Source organism: Pseudorca crassidens, chromosome 2 (genome assembly GCF_039906515.1).
Source record: "Pseudorca crassidens isolate mPseCra1 chromosome 2, mPseCra1.hap1, whole genome shotgun sequence".
Classification (NCBI taxonomy): domain Eukaryota; kingdom Metazoa; phylum Chordata; class Mammalia; order Artiodactyla; family Delphinidae; genus Pseudorca; species Pseudorca crassidens.
Window position 1 is genome coordinate 19,642,354 of NC_090297.1, and position 21,859 is coordinate 19,664,212.

The 21,859-nt window shown below is 38.9% G+C and overlaps 1 protein-coding gene across 5 annotated transcripts; it reads left to right on the forward strand.

The window, feature by feature from the left end:
- Positions 1 to 10: 10 nt before the first annotated feature.
- TMEM50A (transmembrane protein 50A) lies at positions 11 to 21,420 on the forward strand. Of its 5 annotated transcripts, XM_067724673.1 has the most exons (8): positions 334 to 471; positions 944 to 992; positions 1,832 to 1,937; positions 3,661 to 3,773; positions 6,187 to 6,254; positions 8,316 to 8,408; positions 11,280 to 11,340; positions 20,296 to 21,420. In XM_067724673.1, the coding sequence occupies exons 2-8, from the start codon at positions 973 to 975 to the stop codon at positions 20,339 to 20,341; spliced, it is 507 nt and encodes a 168-aa protein (XP_067580774.1). In that variant the 5' UTR covers positions 334 to 471; positions 944 to 972; the 3' UTR covers positions 20,342 to 21,420. The 5 variants fall into 5 exon arrangements, with proteins under 5 accessions (XP_067580780.1, XP_067580766.1, XP_067580774.1 ...); XM_067724679.1 differs by lacking the exons at positions 334 to 471; positions 944 to 992 and adding an exon at positions 11 to 162; XM_067724665.1 differs by lacking the exon at positions 944 to 992 and having other exon boundaries at positions 271 to 471.
- Positions 21,421 to 21,859: the final 439 nt, after the last annotated feature.

Consider the following 21,859-nt stretch of genomic DNA (forward strand, 5'->3'; position numbering starts at 1 on the left):
CCCTTCTCCGCATGCGCCACCGAGCTCCTGGGGCGGTGCTGCTCAATCCGGGTATCCGGCGGCCTGTGGCAGTTTTGTTTTCTTGGCTGGAACTGGGAAAGTGAGGCGGCCCGGCGCGGCGCGACACCGGGCTCTGGACCGACTGCACGCGCGGGGCTGGACGTAAGTGCCAGGCAGGAGTGGGGGAAGGGGAGGAACTGCCGCAGGCCGGATGAGGCCGGGACCTAGGAGTGTCTGCCCGGCTGATGCTGCCTGAGTCGTTGGGTCCACCCTCTGGGAAGCTGCAGGCTCAGGCTGTGTCTTGCTGGCCACTTCCTGGCCACTTCCTGCTGACTCGTGTTCGGCCGGCGGCGGGAGAGGATGACCGTCTCCGCAGTCCGGCCAGCGCCCTCCCCGACACGTCACAGGATCCCTGAAACTCAGCATGCCCCCCTACTTTAGAGCTGCAGAAACTGACACCCCGGAAGGAGTGTAAGCCGGCTGGTTCCCTGGGCGAGGGAGATGGACGAGCCACAAGAGCTAGAACTAGTTTCCACATCTTCCCAGTCGCAGGCCACTCTCTACACCTCAGATTCCCAAAATCTGGAGGGCGGAGTTTGGGCACGAGTTGTGCGGGTAATAAGCCAAAGAAAAACAGATTCGGGGCGGCGTCATTGGGGTGAACCGAAAACAACATACTGGCTTGCCGTTCCTCCCAGGGAAGAATAAAACGAGTGAATTTTCAAAATTGGACTTGTCCTAAAGGCATATTAGCACTGGGTATAATCACGGTTTTAAATTTAATTTTTATAAGGGAGTTTCCAACTGGATTCATTGCTTTTTTCTAGGATATGTTTTTGAACAACCATGGTTGCTGGCTACAGAGTAGCTTCATGGACAGGTTAAGATTCACTGTAGGAGTTTGGATGTTTGCTTGATTATTAACAATTTACACTTAATGCAGGCTTTTTCATATTCTGAAATAGAGATCCTATGGATGTGTATCAGACCAGGTTTGTATGGCCCAGCTCTAAGGAATGTTTTATGTAAGTGTCGTCTATGGTAACTTATCCATGGTAATATAGCAGTGCGTTTTCGTTCTTTCTTTCCTTTCTTACCTTCCTTCTTTCTTTAATTTCTTCCTTCCTTTCTTTTTTTTTCTTTCTTTTTTTATGGTCTGAATTAATATTGACTTCAATTTTGTGCTTTCTTTTGGCTGGAAAACATGTTAGTGTCAGAGATAGAGCTTACTAAAATGAAATGGGTGTTCTTTACATAGAAATGACTCCAACAGACAGACATGGAGAAGGAAAAAACAATGAAGTGAAGGGACGTGAGGCGGGTGCAGTGTTTAATTTCTTAATCTGAGTGTGAAGAAACATGTTCTATGACAAAATGTGTAAATTGTTAAGAGAAATATTTTTCATCTGAGTCCATGCTTTAACTCAGAACCAAAGTTTTATCACTTGTCTCTGCTATGCTAGTGCTGCTGGACTGTAAATATCTAAGTCACATAATAACTTAGTTTGGAATTAATAATCAGTATAAAATTTTTTCAATATTGGGATGCCCGCTTTTGTTTACATTGCTTAAAATATACCAAAACCATCTTTTAAATTAAAAAAAAAGAAACTTAAATGAGTCCACATTTTGTTTTCCAAAGTTATGTGGAAATTCATCAAAACCTAAATCAAATATTCTGAAGTATATGTAGCCAGATAAAGTATTTGTAACTTCGCTTTTATTAAATTATTCCTAAACTGTTAATTATTTTCTAGAAACATAAGTCAGCTTAGAAGCAAGTCAATAGAAGTACTTTAGTTGGTTTTGTTTGTTTGTTTGTTTTTTCAAGTGACCTGAAAAAAATGTCTGGATTTCTAGAAGGCTTGAGATGCTCAGAATGCATTGATTGGGGGGAAAAGCGCAATACTATTGCTTCCATTGCTGCTGGTATCCTAGTAAGTGTCCTTGATAATTTGGGCCTTCATTATTTTGGTGTGTTTGTTTTTTATGTATTTAAAGCTCTGTGTGATGTCTTTAAGTAAGTGCTATTTATTTTATCTTTGCTACTGAATTTTTAAAAATAAATGTTGATATTTTGTTTTATTTATGAGAGGGTTTAGTTATTCCATCTAAAGAGTTGACATTATGGCTTGAAATTTGATTAGATTATTTTACTTTAACTGCATGAAAAAATTGTATAGTAAGACAGTATATTTTATACACTTACTCATAGCATGGATTATGCTTCCTCTTAATGAGTACATTAAGTTACTAAGAAGTGTTTAAGAAACAGTCAGGTCAAAACCATTCAAGAGATATGATTGCATTTCTCCATGATCCAGCATTAACTTTCTTCTCAATCTCATTAGAAAATAGAAAGAAAGAACTCATAAAAATATATTGCTTAGAAGTAATTTATAGTATAAAATTCTTATTTACATTACAGATCCTTCAAGGTATCTGATATTTGTTTTGTCCTCTAATGTTGTCATATGCTCTAAACGGTGAATTTTAAACAAACAAAACTCTAAATATATCCTCTTTGCCTAGTCTCTGACAGTTATAATCTATGAAAAATAATTATCCTTTATTTTTCCAAAGTAATGTCAAAATATAAAACTACTATAGAAATTCTCTTAAAAAAAAAAGCTTTGAATTTTAATCTATGAAGAAAATATCTTGAATACATTGAGCTAAGGGTGAAAAAAAACAGTAAAAGAGTACTTGCACTAGCTAGTAAAAAAGTCATTAATGGAGTATGAATCTGTCTGTAACCTGATAAAAATAATTTGATTAGCCTAAAATAGTTATTTTAAAATGATTCCCTGAAGATGGCAATTCTGAGAGCGAACTAGGTCAGGATTGCAAGTGGGGATAGAGAAGGGGGTTACTTTCCAAACCTTCTAAGCTACTTGTCAGTATTTGCTTAATATCATCTTATTGTAAGTTTCTGCTCAGGTGATTAAAAAATATTTGTGCAGTTTTAATGTTTTTTCATTATATGTTTGCCCTTGATAGTGTCCAGAACCAAATGCAATTAAAATAAATTATAATTTGGTATTTAAATTGAATTTAGCATAATCTCTGAAACCATCTGTAGACTGCACTATAGTTCATCAAAAGGGAAAGCAGTACTGCATAGCCATTGTTTATTTCACAACACCAAGAGGCTAGCTAAAATTCTATCAACGATAATTATTCCCTATATTATTTTGAATACTTTTTTTTTCATTTCCAATAATATCTTCCTGGAGGCTTATAATATATCGGCAACAGGCCACTCCTCCTGTCAGCTGGAGGCTGAATCACTTTTTTCCTTTCTCCTGCCGTGAAATATTGTAACTTCTAGTTCACAAAATTAGATTACAGACTTTAATATGACAACATAAAATAATGACTAAAGTAGACTTAGAAAAGAAGTGTTAATAAATAATAATTGCTGTGGGACTTTAGGGTATGTAATCTTTCATCAGCTATTAAGCCATGTACTAATTATATGCAAGAAACTGCTGGAACATTTAAGAAAATTTTGGACTTTATTAGAAAGGATCTGTTCACTTAGATTCTTTGCTTGATTTCTTGCTTTCTTTGCTGGAAAGCAAGATTCCTTGCATTCTTTTTATCCAGTAAGATATGAAATAACTGTAATTTCTCCTTTTTGTGGTTTGTTTGTTTTAGTTTTTTACAGGCTGGTGGATTATCATAGATGCAGCTGTCATTTATCCCAGTATGGACGAGTTCAACCACTCCTACCATGCCTGTGGTGTTATAGCAACCATAGCCTTCCTAATGTAAGTGTCATTGTTAGTGACATGACTTACAGATTGTCACAAAAGAAAAATGTTTTACATACAGTTGAGTAGAGTTAAATTTTTTAAGTGTTAACCAAATTAACATATGGGACATGGTTTAAAAGTCAAATCATAGGGCTTCCCTGGTGGCGCAGTGGTTGAGAGTCCACCTGCCGATGCAGGGGACACGGGTTCGTGCCCCGGTCCAGGAAGATCCCACATGCTGCGGAGTGGCTGGGCCCCGTGAGCCATGGCCGCTGAGCCTGCGTGTCCGGAGCCTGTGCTCCGCAACGGGAGAGGCCACAACAGTGAGAGGCCCACGTACCGCAACAACGACAACAAAAAAAGTCAAATCGTAGAGAAGGACTGTTGAAGAAAAGCAGGAGACTTCTTTTCTTCCTTCCACCTCTCCTCTCCCACTTCTGTCTCCCAGCTTCTGTCAGCTATCCTTTTATTTCTAGGCTGTCAGTGTTTATAACTTTACTTTCACGTCAGAAACCATATACTTTGTCTAAGAGTTTGTTTATTCATTCATCCAACAAATATTTATTAAGCTTTTATATTCCCAGGCTCTGCTCTAGGTACAGTAAATACAGTATGTAAAACAGGAAAATCCATGCCTTTATGGAATTTATACCTTAATGAGTGAGGCAGATTGTAACTAAAGAGAAATAAATTAAATATATAGCATGTAAGATAATGATAAGTGCTAGAGAGAAAAAGCAGAGGTGGGGATATGAGATGTCAGCAGAGGGTGCAGAAATTTTAAATAGAGTCAAGGAAGGCCTTATTGGAAGGTGATTTTTAAGTACAGATTTGAAGAAGTGAAGGACCCGGTCATGGAGATACGTAGGAGAGGATCATTCCAGACAGACGGAAGAGCAAGCACAAAGGCTGTATGGCAAGGGGACCAGCATGGCTGGAGTAAAGGGTCAAGGTCATAAAAGCCAGAGAAGACTGCGGAACTGTCCAGACTGAGGAGACTAAAGAGACAGGAGAACAAAATGTCCCTCATGGTTCTGGACCGGATCCTTTTACTATTTAGAGCATTATTGGGACAACCGGGGAACTTGGATGAGGTGTGATGGTTAACTAATGGGAATGGATCATTGTTAATTTCCCGATCTTGATGGTTGTATTGTTCGGTAGAACTGTCTCATTTATAGGAAATACATACAAATTTCTGGGGTTATGGGTCATCGTGTTGGCAAGTTTCAAATGTTTCAGGAGAACAGATTTATTTGAACTATACTTGGGACTTTTCTATAAGTTTGAGATATGTATAAAACCGGTAATACCAGAGAACAAAAAGGTTGTTCATTCGAGGATGTGCCTAGTGGTGAAAACTGACGAGGCAGGGTCATGGCTGTCCCACAGAGAGCTGTGAAGTGTATTCAGGTGGCTCAGCAAGGAAAAAGCAGAGCCAACAGCCACTAGCCCAAGAACATCTGCATTGATTAAAAATATGAAACTTGGTTTAAAATGTATTTATTTTATGTACCAAATAACTTACAAGAGATCACTGAAAATAATTAAGAGTATTTTGATCATTCTTTTTAAAACTTAGATTTGAATGAATAAATTAAGACTTTATGTTGTTGTGAAAAAATTAGGGTTCATGTATTCAGCACCTACTATGTGCCAATCCCTGTGCTAGGCACTGAGACTAAAAGTGAGAAATAAGATAGACACAGCCCCTGTGCCTTTCTAGCAGTAGACACTCACACATACACAGTTAAATGGAGATACACACACACATACACACATATATAGTTTTCTAACTTCTTAACTTGATGTCTTGTGAACAGTTTCCCATGATATTTTAAAATTTTCAGAGGATACTTCTAAAGAAAGCAAGGCTGTCTCAATTTAGTATTCTGTGAAAGTCAGCAAAAGACTTCTTATGTCTGGAACGTGTAACAGGGATTGAGAAAACAAGATTTTACCACTTGGACCTCTTCATGTTGAGTATGTCTGATGTGTACAAATGGAAAACTAGATAGGACCAAGCTAAAGATCCTTCCAACCTTAGCAAGATATAATTTTGAGAATTTCACTCTCAAATTTTAACAAGCATCAGAATCACCTGAAGGATTTGTTAAAATTCAGATTGCTGGGGCCCATACCCAGAGTTTCTGCTTCAGTAAATTTGGGGTGGAGCCGGGGAATTTTCTTTCTAAAGAATTCCCCGGTGATGCTGATTCTGCTGGTCTGGGGACTATGGCCACTGCTTTACAGGATATCTGGTTGAGGGGATTTGCCTAAGGTGTATAAACCCATTACTCAAGACTTATGAAGACTTACCTTAAATTTGCAGAACTCTAGTTTATTGTACCTGGTAATTTGATGTCATGGATAATTTCCTGTTAAGAGTCAGAGACCCTGATCTCTTGGTTTTATTGTATTCACACAGGATTAATGCAGTATCGAATGGACAAGTGCGAGGTGATAGTTACAGTGAAGGTTGCCTGGGTCAAACAGGTAAATAGGTGCAAACAACATCTTACTATACACCCTTAAAAGAGAATTATGCATGGAAGGGCCACTTGTCTGCCTCCTTCAGATCAGAGATAGGTTATAGGTTCCAAGGAGAGGTCATAGGTTCCAAGGCCTAAGGTAAAAGTCGCATTTGATCAAAGATTGCCGAATAGTATTTTTAAATATATGCACAGTTTTGAATATATAACCCTGTGCAATAATATGTGGATATAAATGTATACAGAGTACAGTAAAGAACAGTATATAATAAAGAATGCATGTGCAAAATAGAATTTCTGCTACTTGAGGCTGTACCGGGACTTCCCTAATGGTCCAGTGGTTAAGACTTGGCGCTCCCAATGCAGGGGGCCTGGGTTGGATCCCTGGTCAGGGAACTAGAGCCCACATGCCGCAACTAAAGATCCTGCACGTTGCAACAAAGATCCCACACACAGCAATGCAGATTCCGCGTGCCATAACTAACACCCAGCGCAGCCAAATTAATTAATTAATTATTATTATTTTTTTAAGAAGCTATACCATATAAATTATTTTCTTCCCTTTTTTGCCAACCTTACTTGATTGAATTAGCATTTTGAAATAGCTTAGAGTCATAGTTTTTTGGTGTGTTTTAAAATACACAACATAAAATTTACCATCTTAACTATTTTTAAGTATACAGTTCAGTAGTAGGTGCATTCATTTTTGTTGTGCAACTCTTTTAATCTTGCAAAACTGAATAGAATAATAGAATTTTAGTGCTTAGATTCACCCAGGCCTGCCCTGCTCAACTAAGGAATTCATATCCCCTGAACCCCATGGCCATGTACCCAAGGTAGGCAGAATACAGGATACGTGTAGCACAGCTTCCTATAGGGTGCAATTTAGTCAGAGATTTGAGGGGACAGATATTTATTGAGCAGTTTAAATGGTGAAATATTATATCCATACAAAAATAAACCTGGATATAGGCAAATCTCAGGTGACTTTTTTTTTCTTTCCCTAATGAAACAGGAGAAACTGCAGTAGTCAGCTCTGGTCTATGCTTTCAGACTCTCCTTTGGTTCACTCTCTTTGTAGATCAACTTAAGTAGAAAATATACAGAAATACCGGCATACCACAACCTTCTAAACTCTAAACAAAGAGATGAACGTTAGCAGTTAGTGTTGGTAATAATAAGCCAATAATAGCTTGAGCTAAGACTAGATAGAGTATGGCAGTCACATCCATAAATAAAATTTGTTAGCTAGCACAGCTTTGGGGGTCCCGAGCTAGTTGTATTTGTTTCAGTATCTCATCTATGAGTAACAGCTTATTTCAGAACTATTTTATGTTTTGGGTATGAAATCAGAAATTTATAACATTCTATTTGCTGTGCTTTATTGAGCAGGGCAGTGTTTTTATTAAAATGTATTTGTGCTAATTAAACAAACTCATCTCAGTATTCATTTTAGGCCATCTAATGACTCCATTTATTTCATATCAAATCTTCAGAAATATTGTATAACGTGATTTATAAGTTGGTTGTCTTTCTCTGTTAACATAATTTTAATGCAGCTTAGTCCTAAGTGCCAGCCACACTAAATTTGAATTTGCTTTGCTGCCTGACTTGCCTGAAAGGGAAATACGGTAGTGTTTAGGTTCACATATCACTGAATATGAATTTTTTGTTAAGTATGCCTATGTTATTGTTTGAAAGTTCTCTTGGAGGGCTTTAAACTTTGGAGCACAATTGCTAAAAATACTTGGAGAATGAGCTTCTAAATATGGTGGAACATATTTCATGAGATTTATATAGGAAGGGAGAGTAAAGTTTTTCTCAGTGTCATAGTTGGGGAAAGTAAGCATAGGCGCTTAGAATATACAGACCAACCAACCAACAGGAAAAGAGCCAACGTGCACACTGATGATACTCAGCACATTTTTCACTGTTCTTGCTTTAGACTTTAATGGCAACTACACATTTTTTTCCTCTGTGGGTTTTTGTCTTCTCTTTGAAAAGTTAATTGAACTGACTGCTGCCATTTGAGAAACAATTCTGGTAAAATATTATTTTCCTTAAGGTGCTCGCATTTGGCTGTTCATTGGTTTCATGTTGGCCTTCGGCTCTCTGATCGCATCTATGTGGATTCTTTTTGGAGGATATGTTGCTAAAGGTAAGAGAAAACGCAGTTTTTATTTTACTTCAATGGAATACTGAAATTTTGTGTTAAAGTTGGTTTTTTTTAGAATAAAGCTTTCTTCATACTAACAAGGCATTTGTGCCTGGGAACTCTCCTCCCCCTATCTGTATTTGTTTTGTTTGTTTGCTATGTTTTTAGTGTGCCTTTCTTCTGTATTTTCTAATCTAGAGCCTGGAAGGAATGGGACACAGCTCTATACGTTGTTTCTCTTTGGCTTCCAAAAACCTCAAAAGCAGAGCACATATGTTGTCCAGCTACTTGGCAAGTTTTGACTTGCTGAATAATATCCAGGCAAAGCTCTAACATCCTAGAATTGAAATTTATTGAGCTAAAGCTCCCTGATAATATGATAGCATCTTCTTTTAGACAGAAAAGCAAATTAACATTTAAGGCGTATCTGCTATATAAGGCCAGTTTAAGGCAAGCTAGGAAAAGACCTGCTTTTGGGTCCCTGGCTGAAATTTTGCCTTGAGGGACCCCAGAAAAACATGAAATCCATTTAATGTTCTGAGTAAAATTGATGATGCTTATCATAGTAAAAATATAATATTAATGATTTGCCAAACTAGACCAGCAGAGATCTAAGCTAGCTCATATTTTAACATTTTATTTCTTTGAATAAAATGTAATTCTTGGATTGAAATCATTGGTTTCCTGATTTTTTTTTTTTTTTTTTTTTGCGGTACGCGGGCCTCTCACTGCCGTGGCCTCTCCCGTTGCGGAGCACAGGCTCCGGACGCGCAGGCTCAGCGGCCATGGCTCACGGGCCCAGCCGCTCCGCAGCATGTGGGATCTTCCCGGACCGGGGCACGAACCCGTGTCCCCTGCATCAGCAGGCGGACTCTCAACCACTGCGCCACCAGGGAAGCCTGGTTTCCTGATATTTATTAAAATTGTTTTAATCTTACAGATAGGAATGATAGGCAATTTTAAATATTTATATTTTTTTCTTTTATTTATATAATTTATTATAAAACCATGTTACTAAAAATGTAGAAAAGAAAGAAAAAAACTATAATAATCTTTCTACTCTTAAATGTTTTGGTATATTTCCTTTGGTATCTTGCGTTTTTTTAAGTAGTTATAATCATAGTATAAATATAATGTTGAACCTAGCCTTTTGCATTTAACATGATATCATAAATAGTTTTCTTGCTGCTATAAAATCTATCACCATCATATTTTAGAAACAAAAATGTTACTTTTTTATCATGTGAAGTGCATAATTCTTTCTCATTGTAGAAAATTGAGAATATAAAAGAGCTCAGGGTTTCCCTGGTGGCGCAGTGGTTGAGAGTCCGCCTGCCGATGCAGGGGACGTGGGTTCGTGCCCCAATCCGGGAGGATCCCGCGTGAGAGTCCTGCGTACTGCCAAAAAAAAAAAAAAAAAAAGCTCAAAGAGGAAACTAAAATTACTGATAATTCTTCTTTCCTAGATACAACTATTAATACAGAGCCCCTTTTTGTAGGAATGTGTTCATCTCATAGACTTTTAAGTTATTTTCCTAAAGGCTTCTGAAGCCAGGTTACGCTTTGAGAATTATTAGCAGCAGATCTGGAATTTTATGAAGTTGCCTTTATATAGGATCTTTATGAGTCATTCTAGTGTCAATAGTTGTTTAATGTGGAATATTTAATGTGGCCTTCTAGTAGAGAAGGCCTGTACAAACCAGTGGCTATGGTAATCAGATTAATTTAAAACTATTATGACAAAAAGTTGCTATTCATCTATTCATCATGCCTCAGTTTGTCAATTAGGCAGTGATGATTAACAGTTCCAATAGTAGAAATTTATGAGAATTTCAACTCAGTCGAGGATAAAATGGGGACAAAATTGTCCTCTGGCAGTCTTGCCCATCTTAGTTAGGGGCAGCTTTCTCCATCCAGGTGTTTAAGCCCAAAACCTGGGTGGTTAAGGCCTGTCAAGGATGACACCTCTTTCTCTCACATCCCACACACCCCAGTCCATCAGCAAATCCTGTTGATTCTGCTATTTAAAAAAGTGATCTTGCATCTGACCACTTTTTACCTTCTCCATGGCTCCCACCCTGGTTCAATCCATTATAGTCTGTGGCCTGATTTCTTAAAATAGCCGCCTCACTGGTTTCTGTTTCTCCCCTTCCTCCCTTTAGTCTACTGTCAGCACAGCAACCAGCAGGATCCTATTGAAATGTGTCAGCTCAGGTCACTTTTCTGCTCAAAACCCTCCAATGGCTTTTCCTCTCACCCAGAGTGAAAATCAAAGTCCTCACCATTACTGCAAGGCTCTAGAGGATCTGCACCTCCCAGGCTGCCTGCCCCTCGTACTTCTCTGATCTGTCTCCTGCTTTTCTCTCTTTGGCCCACGTGACCATTCCTCTAATGTACCAGACCACTCCCACCCCAGGGCTTTTGCACTTGTTGTTCTGCTGCTTCTGCATGGCTCCTGCCCCCACTTCCTTCTTCGTGTCCTTATGCCAGTGTCACCTTCTCATGTGGTTTTTCTGGCCACCTGTATAAAATATCATCATTCACTACATTTCCTATACCTTTCCTGCTTTTTCTCCTTATTTATTCTTGGTATTCTCTAGCTCCGTGAAGGCAGACACTTTGCCTGTTTTATGTACTGCAGTATCCTCAGCACGTTGAACAGTGCTGGCACGTAATATGTACTCAGTATTTGTTAAATAAATGAAGGAGGCTACCAGCGCTACACTCTGTTGTATGTATTATGTCATTTAATGCCCACACCAACCATAGTTACCAGAAAAATCAATTATGTTAGGCAGGAAAACATATTCACCAGTTTATCAGAAACAATGTGTTGAGATCATAAACCTCTAAATGTTACAATTACTTTTACAGAAAAAGCCATAGTATACCCTGGAATTGCTGTCTTTTTCCAAAATGCCTTCATCTTTTTTGGGTAAGTTTGTTTTGCATTCTTCATCCTATCTTTTTTTTAAATTATGGTTTATTTTATGTCATTTACTATATTTAGTTGCTTAATTTCCCCGTCTAATGCCCCTTCCCCATGTTAGTGTCATAAAATACGAAGAACGAGACTGAGAAAGATATTTGTCCTACGTGGGTTGGCTTGCTGCCCACCTTGGGAACATACATCGATTTTTTGAATCGCCACCACCTCCCCTTTAACGAAGAACTGTGATTTTTGTAGATTTAGTTACATAACACTGGCACTGTTCATTTAAAATCTGTATCTCTAACAGTTGCTTTTAATGAAAGCCTGCTTAAAATCATTTCTTCTTAAAATTTTGTTTCTGAATGCATTTTATGGTTCTTACTATCCTTGGTGTCACAAGAATTTGTGACATTTGAGGGGTAGAGGAAAAGCCCTGACCTTTTTTTATCCTTCTGATGCAATGACAAATTAAAAGATTGCTAAGACCTTAATACTTTCATCACTAGTCTTTTCTAATGTTCATTCTTTCCTGGACACTTAGGGCCTGCTCTTTCCCCTATCCCTGGCCTCCCACTCAACGCCTCCCCCCCAAAACAACAACAACAACAAAAACTTCTCTTTGTCCTGTGTATCAGGAGCTCTTAACTTCCTTTCCGTGGGTAGGCTTCTAAAGATTGGAACCGCCAGGTATTTCTGTATGCAAGACATTGGTTTTTCTGCTTGTTTCTGGGAAGAGAGTCTGTGGCTTTCATCAGATTTTCAAAGATGTCCTTAATCCAAAAAAGGTTTTAAAAAAAACCTTTATATTCTGTATCTTCTTTATATGCTGTATATTCTAGGACAGTCTATTCTAGGACTTTTCCTTCCCTGTCCCTTCCCACCCACCTCCTAAAAGGAAATAGATGCCCCATATCTACTTGAACCACTCATGAAATGCTAACAGTTGCCCTTTAATAATAGTCAGCAGTTGGTATTCACACTTTTTCCATTCTACCACAAAGCATTTTTGCAATTTTATAAAATCAGTTTAGAAATAAGAAAAATGTGAACTTACATGTGGCAAGATCCACAGCCTCTTTGGGTCATAACTTGCATCTTGAAACTAGTGGAAAAAACCCAAAGGGTTTTTTAAAAATGTTAGGCCAGGGTTTCCCTGGTGGCGCAGTGGTTGGGAGTCCGCCTGCCAATGCAGGGGACACGGGTTCGTGCCCCGGTCCGGGAAGATCCCGCATGCCGCGGAGCAGCTGGGCCCCTGAGCCATGGCTACTGAGCCTGCGCGTCCAGAGCCTGTGCTCCACAACGGGAGAGGCCACAGCAGTGAGAGGCCCGCTAACCACAAAAAAAAAAAAAAAAGGCCATTGATTTTTGTGCAGAAAATAATAATGACCAAAGTTTATTGAGCACTTTTTATGGGCGAGGCATCATCTTAGTGTTACATGTGTGCTCTCAGTTAATCCCCAACACAACTCGGAAGGTGGCTCCATTATTATCACCATTTTATATGTGAGAAACAGGCACAGAGCTCGTGTTTGAGATCATGTGGCTGAAATTCAGGCTATCTGACTTCAAAGTTCAGTCTCCAGCTACTATGAGGGTGAAATTTGAAATTTGGAATGAATTTAATTGACATTTTCTCCTTTTGCTGAATCTTCAACCAGTTGCTTAGTATAACACTGTACTTGAAAAATACAAAGTGAACAAACCTCACTCTGCAGGTTATGCAAATTTGGTAAATATGGGTAAGTTTGTTATTTTATAAGGTAATGTAGCATGTGTTTATGAGAGGGACAGTGTTGATATTTATGATTTCTTTTCCTTTCAAGCTGCAATGCTAAGGCTTGGGCCTCTTTAAAGAAGGACCAGGCACCCTGAGCTCACTACTCCAGTATCTCCACAGGGTTAGAGGTGCTCGGGGGAATTCAGTGCCCCACAACTTCAGCCAAAGGAAGGCAGTGTAACAGGGTCAGAGGCAGGGGTTAGAAAAGCTTCAGGATGGAGTGGTAGGGAGGGGGAGGGGATTTACGAGAACCAGCCAAGGAAGGGCAGAGGTAGAGGATAAAGTAAGTTCCACCTTGAGATGCTGGTTTTGGCAGAGAAGTTACTCTGTCACAGCAGGGAGGAACCAGAGGATTGAGAGAAGATTTGTGGGAAACTTGTATCTTTTCCAATGAGGGAAGAAACATGTTAAGTTCATATAGTAGTTAGCACATTTCACAAAACCTTGGAAACCGATCAATGACTTGTCATTGTCTCAAATTAGTTATAATAAATTACTTTTCTATGCAACGAGTTTGGTTAATTTCTCATTTATTACTATTCTATCTATTAAGTCTAAAAACTAATTTGGTTTTGTGAAAATACTGTAAGCAAATCGAAATTAAATTCAACTAATAGACACTATTGTTAGAATAGTTGTAGCAGATTGCCTACCATTTTGATTTATAACAGAACAATTCTCAGCAACACTTAGAAATTACTGTTTCAGAAACAGATGTCAGTACCAAAGGTGACCATCTGACAATGTAGGAGGGACTGGCTCTTGCCCAAGAAACTATTGAGATTATAGTTTACATCTGGTGACTAGTGTGCTGAAGTTACCACATCTCTTTTAAGCTCTCTGGAGAGTAGGGTCCCTAATACCCAACTTTGGTTTTTGTTTTTTTGCAGCAGTAGGTTTGATATTACCTGGAAGAGCAGAGATCAAATCACTTTTTGGAGGTTTATGAAATCCTTTATAAAGAGAAATTCATATACCTTCCAAGAGAGGGTATAGATGACTTTCTGGTTGCACTTTTTTTTTTTTTCCTGGTTGCATTTTTGTTTTCATCAAAAAACACTCAGGTGTTTACCTTTATAAAGGCCTATGAAACCTGTTTTTTTTAAATTTTTTGGCCGTGCTGCTAGGCTTGTGGGATCTTAGTTCCCCCACCAGGGATCGAACCTGGGCCCCCTGCAGTGGTAGCGCAGAGTCCTAACCACTGGAGCGCCAGGGAATTCCCTATGAAACCTGTTTTAAATCAACCATTTTGATTGAGGGTTTAACCTTGAGTATACACTGGAGATTGGAAAACAGATATGAAAACCAGCAGATGTCATTGAAGCGTCCACTCCTCTCTTCATTTCTCCCTTGCACTTACTGCCCACATCCAAGCCCTGATGATGAGTCTGCTTCTGAATTGTCTTAAACCTGTTCTCTTTTTGTCTATTTCCATTGTTATGTTTGGTCGTCCTTATCCCTTCCTGAGCACTTCACATCCTTGACTGATACCTCTCTTGGATCCAGTTTTCCTATGTCAGGTTTCCTTCTAAAACAAAGCTCTAAGCTTGTCATGTCCTGTTTTAAAATTTTTCAAAACTCGGAGCTGTCTACAGAAGAGGTCACCACTAATGACCATCCAACCAAATTCTGCCCACAATTCTGTTTTACTTAACCTATACAGTATTTTTTGTTTTATTGAGCTGACATTTAAATATCAAGAGATTTCATCAAAAATTGGAATTTGGGGCCTTTCTTGAAAAACTAGAGGATCTGACAACGCTGGGCCCTGCTCAGCAACAATCCACTGGAGTTAAAGTTGTTTCTTTTAATGGGGGACGCATCTCTGCATAATCCCATCTCATGCATTGCCTGGGCCCGAGTACCAGCTGCCCCTTTAGTAGATCACAGGCTGGTGCCTGCCCCCTTGACTCATCTAAGGCACCAAAGGCCCCTGTGGGCAATTTGCCACCCTGGTCAGTTGGCTTACCAAATCCGGCCACTGCTGTTCCTCATCCTCCTTGATTCTTAAACTATACTCGCCATATTGGACTCTCCGCTGCTTTACTACACCACAGATATTTATATTGAGATATATATATATGTGTGTGTGTATACATACGCATATAGTTCCACTCTGCCCTCTTAAACTGAAGCCTTGAAGACAACTATAGATACTTCCCAAACTAAAACCTAGAGTGTAAGCTCTGTGAGGGCATTTCCTGACACATCCATCTCCTGGGCTTGTCCTGAGGCCCCATGGTCTTGTATTCCTCTTTGCCTTTTGATCTACTTTTCCTTTTCCTCTCCCTGAAACATCTTCCTTCATCATCCCACTAGCTCCTGTTCCTCCCAACCTCCCATTCAAACTCCTGCTTATCCTTCAAAACTCATCTAATATTACTTCCTCTGTAAATCCTTTTCTAACATATTCAGGCAAAATAAATTCCCACATGTTCTCTGCTCCCTTAACATGTGATATATATGTGTCTCCCCACCCCCACCCCCTATACTACCACACTGTGTCATCAAGAACATGAGCAACTTGAAAGCAGGGACTGTATCTTTACTTTTATAGCCCTAGCTTCTAGCACCTAGCACCTCGACTTAAAAAAGCTTGTTGGCCGGGGGAAAATGGCAGCAGCCGTGTGGCTGACAGGGTCTTGGTGCTCTGGCCGGGTGTCAGGCCTTTGCCTCTGAGGTGGGAGAGCCGAGTTCAGGACATTGGTCCACCAGAGATTTCCCAGCTCCACATAATATCAAACGGTGAGAGGTTTCCCAGAGATCTCCATCTCAACGCTAAGACCCAGCTCCACTCAAGGACCAGCAAGCTACAGTGCTGGACATTCCATGGCAAACAACTAGCAAGACAGGAACACAAACCCACCCATTAGTAGAGAGGCTGCCTAAAATCATAATAAGGTCACAGACACCCCAAAACACACCACTGGACGTGGTGCTGCCCACCAGAAAGGCAAGATCCAGCCTCATCCACCAGAACACAGGCACCAGTCCCCTCCACCAGGAAGCCTACACAACCACTGAACCAACCTTAGCCACTGGGGGCAGAGACCAAAAACAACAGGAACTACAAACCTGCAGCCTGCAAAAAGGAGACCCCAAACACAGTAAGTTAAACAAAATGAGAAGACAGAGAAACACACAGCAAATGAAGGAGCAAGGTAAAAACCCATAAGACCAAACAAATGAAGAGGAAATAGTCAGTCTACCTGAAAAAGTATTCAGAGCAATGATAGTAAAGATGATCCAAAATCTTGGAAATACAATGGAGAAAATACAAGAAATGTTTAACAAGGACCTAGAAGAACTAAAGAGCAAACAAACAGTGATGAACAACACAAGAAGTGAAATTAAAAATACTCTAGAAGGAATCAGTAGAATAACTGAGGCAGAAGAATGGTTAAGTGACCTGGAAGATAAAATAGTGGAAATAACTACCACAGAGCAGAATAAAGAAAAAAGAATGAAAAGAATTGAAGACAGTCTCAGAGACCTCTGGGACAACATTAAACACACCAACATTCAAATTACGGAGGTCCCAGAAGAAGAAGAGAAAAAGAAAGGGACTGAGAAAATATTTGAAGAGATTATAGTTGAAAACTTCCCTAGTATGGGAAAGGAAATAGTTAAGTCCAGGAAGCACAGAGAGTCCCATACAGGATAAATCCAAGGAGAAACACACTGACACATAGTAATCAAATATCAAAAATTAAATACAAAGAAAAAATACTAAAAGCAGCAAGGGAAGAATAACATACAAGGGAATCCCCATAAGGTTAACAGCTGATCTTTCAGCAGAAACTCTGCAAGCCAGAAGGGAGTGGCAGGACATATTTAAAGTGATGAAAGGGAAAAAACTACAACCAAGATTACTCTACCCAGCAAGGATCTCATTCAGATTCGACGGAGAAATTAAAACCTTTACAGACAAGCAAAAGCTAAGAGAATTCAGCACCACCAAACCAGCTTTACAACAAATGCTAAAGGATCTTCTCTAGGCAGGAAACACAAGAGAAGGAAAAGACCTACAATAACAAACCCAAATCAATTAAGAAAATGGTAATAGGAACATACATATCGATAACTACCTTAAATGTAAATGGATTAAAAGCTCCAGCCAAAAGACGTAGACTGGCTGAATGGATAACAAAAACAAGACCCGTATATATGCTGTCTACAAGAGACCCGCTTCAGACCTAGGGACACATACAGATTGAAAGTGAGGGGATGGAAAAAGATACTCCATGCAAATGGAAATCAAAAGAAAGCTGGAGTAGCAATTCTCATACTAGACAAAATAGACTTTAAAGACAATTACAAGAGACAAAGAAGGACACTACATAATGACCAAGGGATCAATCCAAGAAGATGATGTAACAATTGTAAATATTTATGCACCCAACATAGGAGCACCTCAATACATAAGGCAAATGCTAACAGCCATAAAAGGGGAAATCGACAGTAACACAATCATAGTAGGGGACTTTAACACCCCACTTTCACCAATGGACAGATCATCCAAAATGAAAATAAATAAGGAAACACAAGATTTAAATGATACTTTAAACAAGATGGATTTAATTGATATTTATAGGATATTACATCCAAGAACAACAGAATACACTTTTCTCAAGTGCTTATGGAATATTCTCCAGGATAGACCATGTCTTGGGTCACAAATCAAGCCTTGGTAAATTTAAGAAAATTGAAATTGTATCAAGTATCTTTTCTGACCACAACGCTATGAGACTAGATATCAATTACAGGAAAAAATCTATAAAAAATACAAACACATGGAGTGTAAGCAGTACACTACTAAATAACCAAGAGATCTCTGAAGAAATCAAAGAGGAAATAAAAAAATACCTAGAAACAAATGACAATGAAAACACGACAACCTGGGCTTCCCTGGTGGCGCAGTGGTTGAGAGTCCGCCTGCGGATGCAGGGGACACGGGTTCGTGCCCTGGTCCGGGAAGATCCCACATGCAGCGGAGTGGCTGGGCCCGTGAGCCATGGCTGCTGAGCCTGCACATCCGGAGCCTGTGCTCCGCAGCAGGAGAGGCCACAACAGTGAGAGGCCCACGTACCGCAAAAAAACAAACAGAAAAACATGACAACCCAAAACTTATGGGATGCAGCAAAAGCAGTTCTAAGAGGGAAGTTTATAGCAACACAATCCTACCTCAAGAAACAAGAAACATCTCAATTAAACAACCTAACCTTATACTTAAAGCAATTAGAGAAAGAAGAACAAAAAACCCCCAAAGTTAGCAGAATGAAAGAAATCATAAAGATCAGATCAGAAATAAATGAAAAAGAAATGAAGGAAACAATAGCAAAGATCAATGAAACTAAAAGCTGGTTCTTTGAGAAGATACACAAAATTGATAAACCATTAGCCAGACTCATCAAGAAAAAAAGGGAAAAGACAAATCAATAGAATTAGAAATGAAAAAGGAGAAGTAACAACTGACACTGCAGAAATACACAGGATCATGAGCGATTACTACAAGCAACTCTATGCCAATAAAATGGACAACCTGGAAGAAATGGACAAATTCTTAGAAAAGCACAACCTTCCGATACTGAACCAGGAAGAAATAGAAAATATAAACAGACCAATCACAAACACTAAAATTGAAATTGTGATTTAAAATCTTCCAACAAACAAAAACCCAGGACCAGATGGCTTCACAGGCGAATTCTATCAAACATTTAGAGAAGAGCTAACACCTATCCTTCTCAAACTCTTCCAAAATATAGCAGAGGGAGGAACACTCCCAAACTCATTTTATGAGGCCACTATCACCCTGATACCAAAACCAGACAAAGATGTCACAAAGAAAGAAAACTACAGGCCAGTATCACTGATGAACATAGATGCAAAAATCCTCAAAAAAATATTTCTCCATAGAAGATATACAGACTGTCAATAAACACATGAAAGGATGCTGAACATGACTAATTATCAGAGAAATGCAAATCAAAACTACAATGAGGTATCACCTCACACCAGTCAGAATGGCCATCATCACAAAATCTACAAACAATGTTGGAGAGGGTGTGGAGAAAAGGGAACCCTCTTGCACTGTTGGTGGGAATGTAAATTGATACAGCCACTACAGAGAACAGTATGGAGGTTCCTTAAAAAACTAAAAATAGAACTACCATATGACCCAGCAATTCCGCTACTGGGCATATACCCTGAGAAACCATAATTCAAAAAGATACATGTACAATAATGTTCATTGCAGCACTATTTGCAATAGCCAGGACATGGAAGCAACCTAAGTGTCCATCAACAGATGAATGGATAAAGAAGATGTGGCACATATTACAATGGAATATTACTCAGCCATAAAATGAAACGAAATTGAGTTGTTTGTAGTGAGGTGGATGGACCTAGAGACTGTCATACAGAGTGAAGTAAGTCAGAAAGAGAAAGACAAATACCGTATGCTAACATATATATACATGGAATCTAAAAAAAAAAAAAAAAATGGTTCTGAAGAACCTAGGGGCAGGACAGGAATAAAGACTCAGATGTAGAGAATGGACTTGAGGATCTGGAGAGGGGGAAGGGTAAGTTGGGACAAAGTGAGAGAGTGGCATGGACATATATACACTACCAAATGTGAAACAGATAGCTAGTGGGAAGCAACCACATAGCACAGGGAGATCAGCTCCGTGCTTTGTGATGACCTAGAGGGGTGGGATAGGGAGGGTGGGAGGGAGACGCAAGAGGGAGGAGATATGGGGATATATGTATATGTATAGCTGATTCACTTTTTTTATAAAGCAGAAACTAACACACCATTGTAAAGCAATTATACGCCAATAAAGATGTTAAAAGAAAAAAAGGCTTGTTGAATGAATTAGATAAAATCAGACATATAATGGTTACATGCTAAACATTGGTTAACTTTTTAGGAGGGACATATGTCTCCACACTTAGAAGTTAAGGATGCAGGGAAGCTAGTGGTAAATAGCACAGCTGAGCACAGTGAAAGAATTTACTACCTTAGAATGATCAGTTTCTGTTCTGATACATCCCATGAGTTTTTTCCATACAACTCATCAATTATTCTTTATTGTTAGTTTCCCACGATTCTAAATCTCACACAGTCTTTCTTTTACCAAACTCAGCTAGTCATATGATGTTTCTTATTTTATTCACAGAGGACTCATTTTTAAGTTTGGCCGCACTGAAGACTTGTGGCAGTGAAAACATCTGATTTATTACTGCAGAGAAGTCCTGCATGGGTTTGGTTTTTATTTTCACTGCTCACTCCCAGTCTTTTGTAATGCCATTTTCTAAACTTCTTTCTGAGTGTAGTCTCAACTTAAATTTGTATAATACTAAAATCATGAGAACTCCCTATTTAAACAACAACAGCAAAATCTATTGTGGTATGCATTTGATTAACTTGTAAAATGTTAAAAATATTTCATATGAGAAATTTTTATTATGTTTTATCATGGTATAATTTGTAAAAATAAAAATAAATCACAAAAGAAATTATGGAAGCATCTTATATGAGTATTTGTCATATCCAAGGTGCAAAACTGCAGTTAAAGTTCTCTGAAGATTTAATGTGTTTATTTAAATGTGGCCTCTTCTGTGTCAAATGTTAAATGAAATATAAACATATTGTTGTTTTTAAAAAACTATACAGTGGTCAGAATTATTTCTCAGTATACTTTATGTTTGGTTTATATGGTTTTGCCAAAAATTCTGTAAATATTTCAGTGTAAGTAACCATTGAGCATCTCCCAAGGGATGAGTGAACATGTTGAAAGAGAGTAGCCCCACAATCCTGCCTCCAGTCTCCTCAAAAGTGTCCCTTCAGTGGTAGTGATGGGGGGGGAAGGGGGTGAGTAATAACTCAGCTGTGATACCTGGTCCTGGTGGGACGCTGACAATCACTCCACAGCCACCATGGAAGGAAAGAGGAAGAGGATAGGGACTTGACACTGGTCTTTACTCACATGACTAATTCTGTTGTCGGTTTGATAATAAATTGGTTTCCGTTTCATTGTATCTCTGTACTGAACCACTAAGCTCAAGATAGACCAGCAGGGTCAATTATAATGACAAATGTTAACTACTGGGAATTCTTAGTCTGTTCCTCTTTGGAATTCTGTTATCCCCCAGGCTCCCCACTTTGGCAAAATGGGAATTTTTTTTTTCTTTAATAAACTAGCTAACTGTGGGATACATATTCTTCAGAACTAAAGCTTGAAATGTTTTCTTTCATAAAACTTACTACAATTAGCCATTCATTAAATGCCAAATATCACTTAGATTTAAATTGTGGTCCTTTTATTTAGTATTTATTTATTTTTGTTTGTTTATTATTTATATTTTTAATTTATTATTTTTAATTTATTATTTATTTAATTAATTTAATTTATTATTTATTTATTTATTTAGCTGCATCTTCGTTGCGGCACGCGGGATCTTCATTGCAGTGCGCGAGCTCTCTAGTCGAGGCATGCGAGCTCAGTAGTTGTGGTGCACGGGCTTAGTTACCCCGTGGCATGTGGGATCTTCCCTGACCAGGGATCGAACCCTCGTCCCCCGCATTGGAAGGCGGATTCTTTACCACTGGACCACCAGGGAAGTCCCAGTGGTCCCCTTTCTATGTCAGCCATCGTTTTCTCCCAGTGTGTACAATTTGAATGTTGCCTGGTCATCAACTATTCAAAGAAACGGCTGTGTTGTTCTCATCTCACAGCAAAT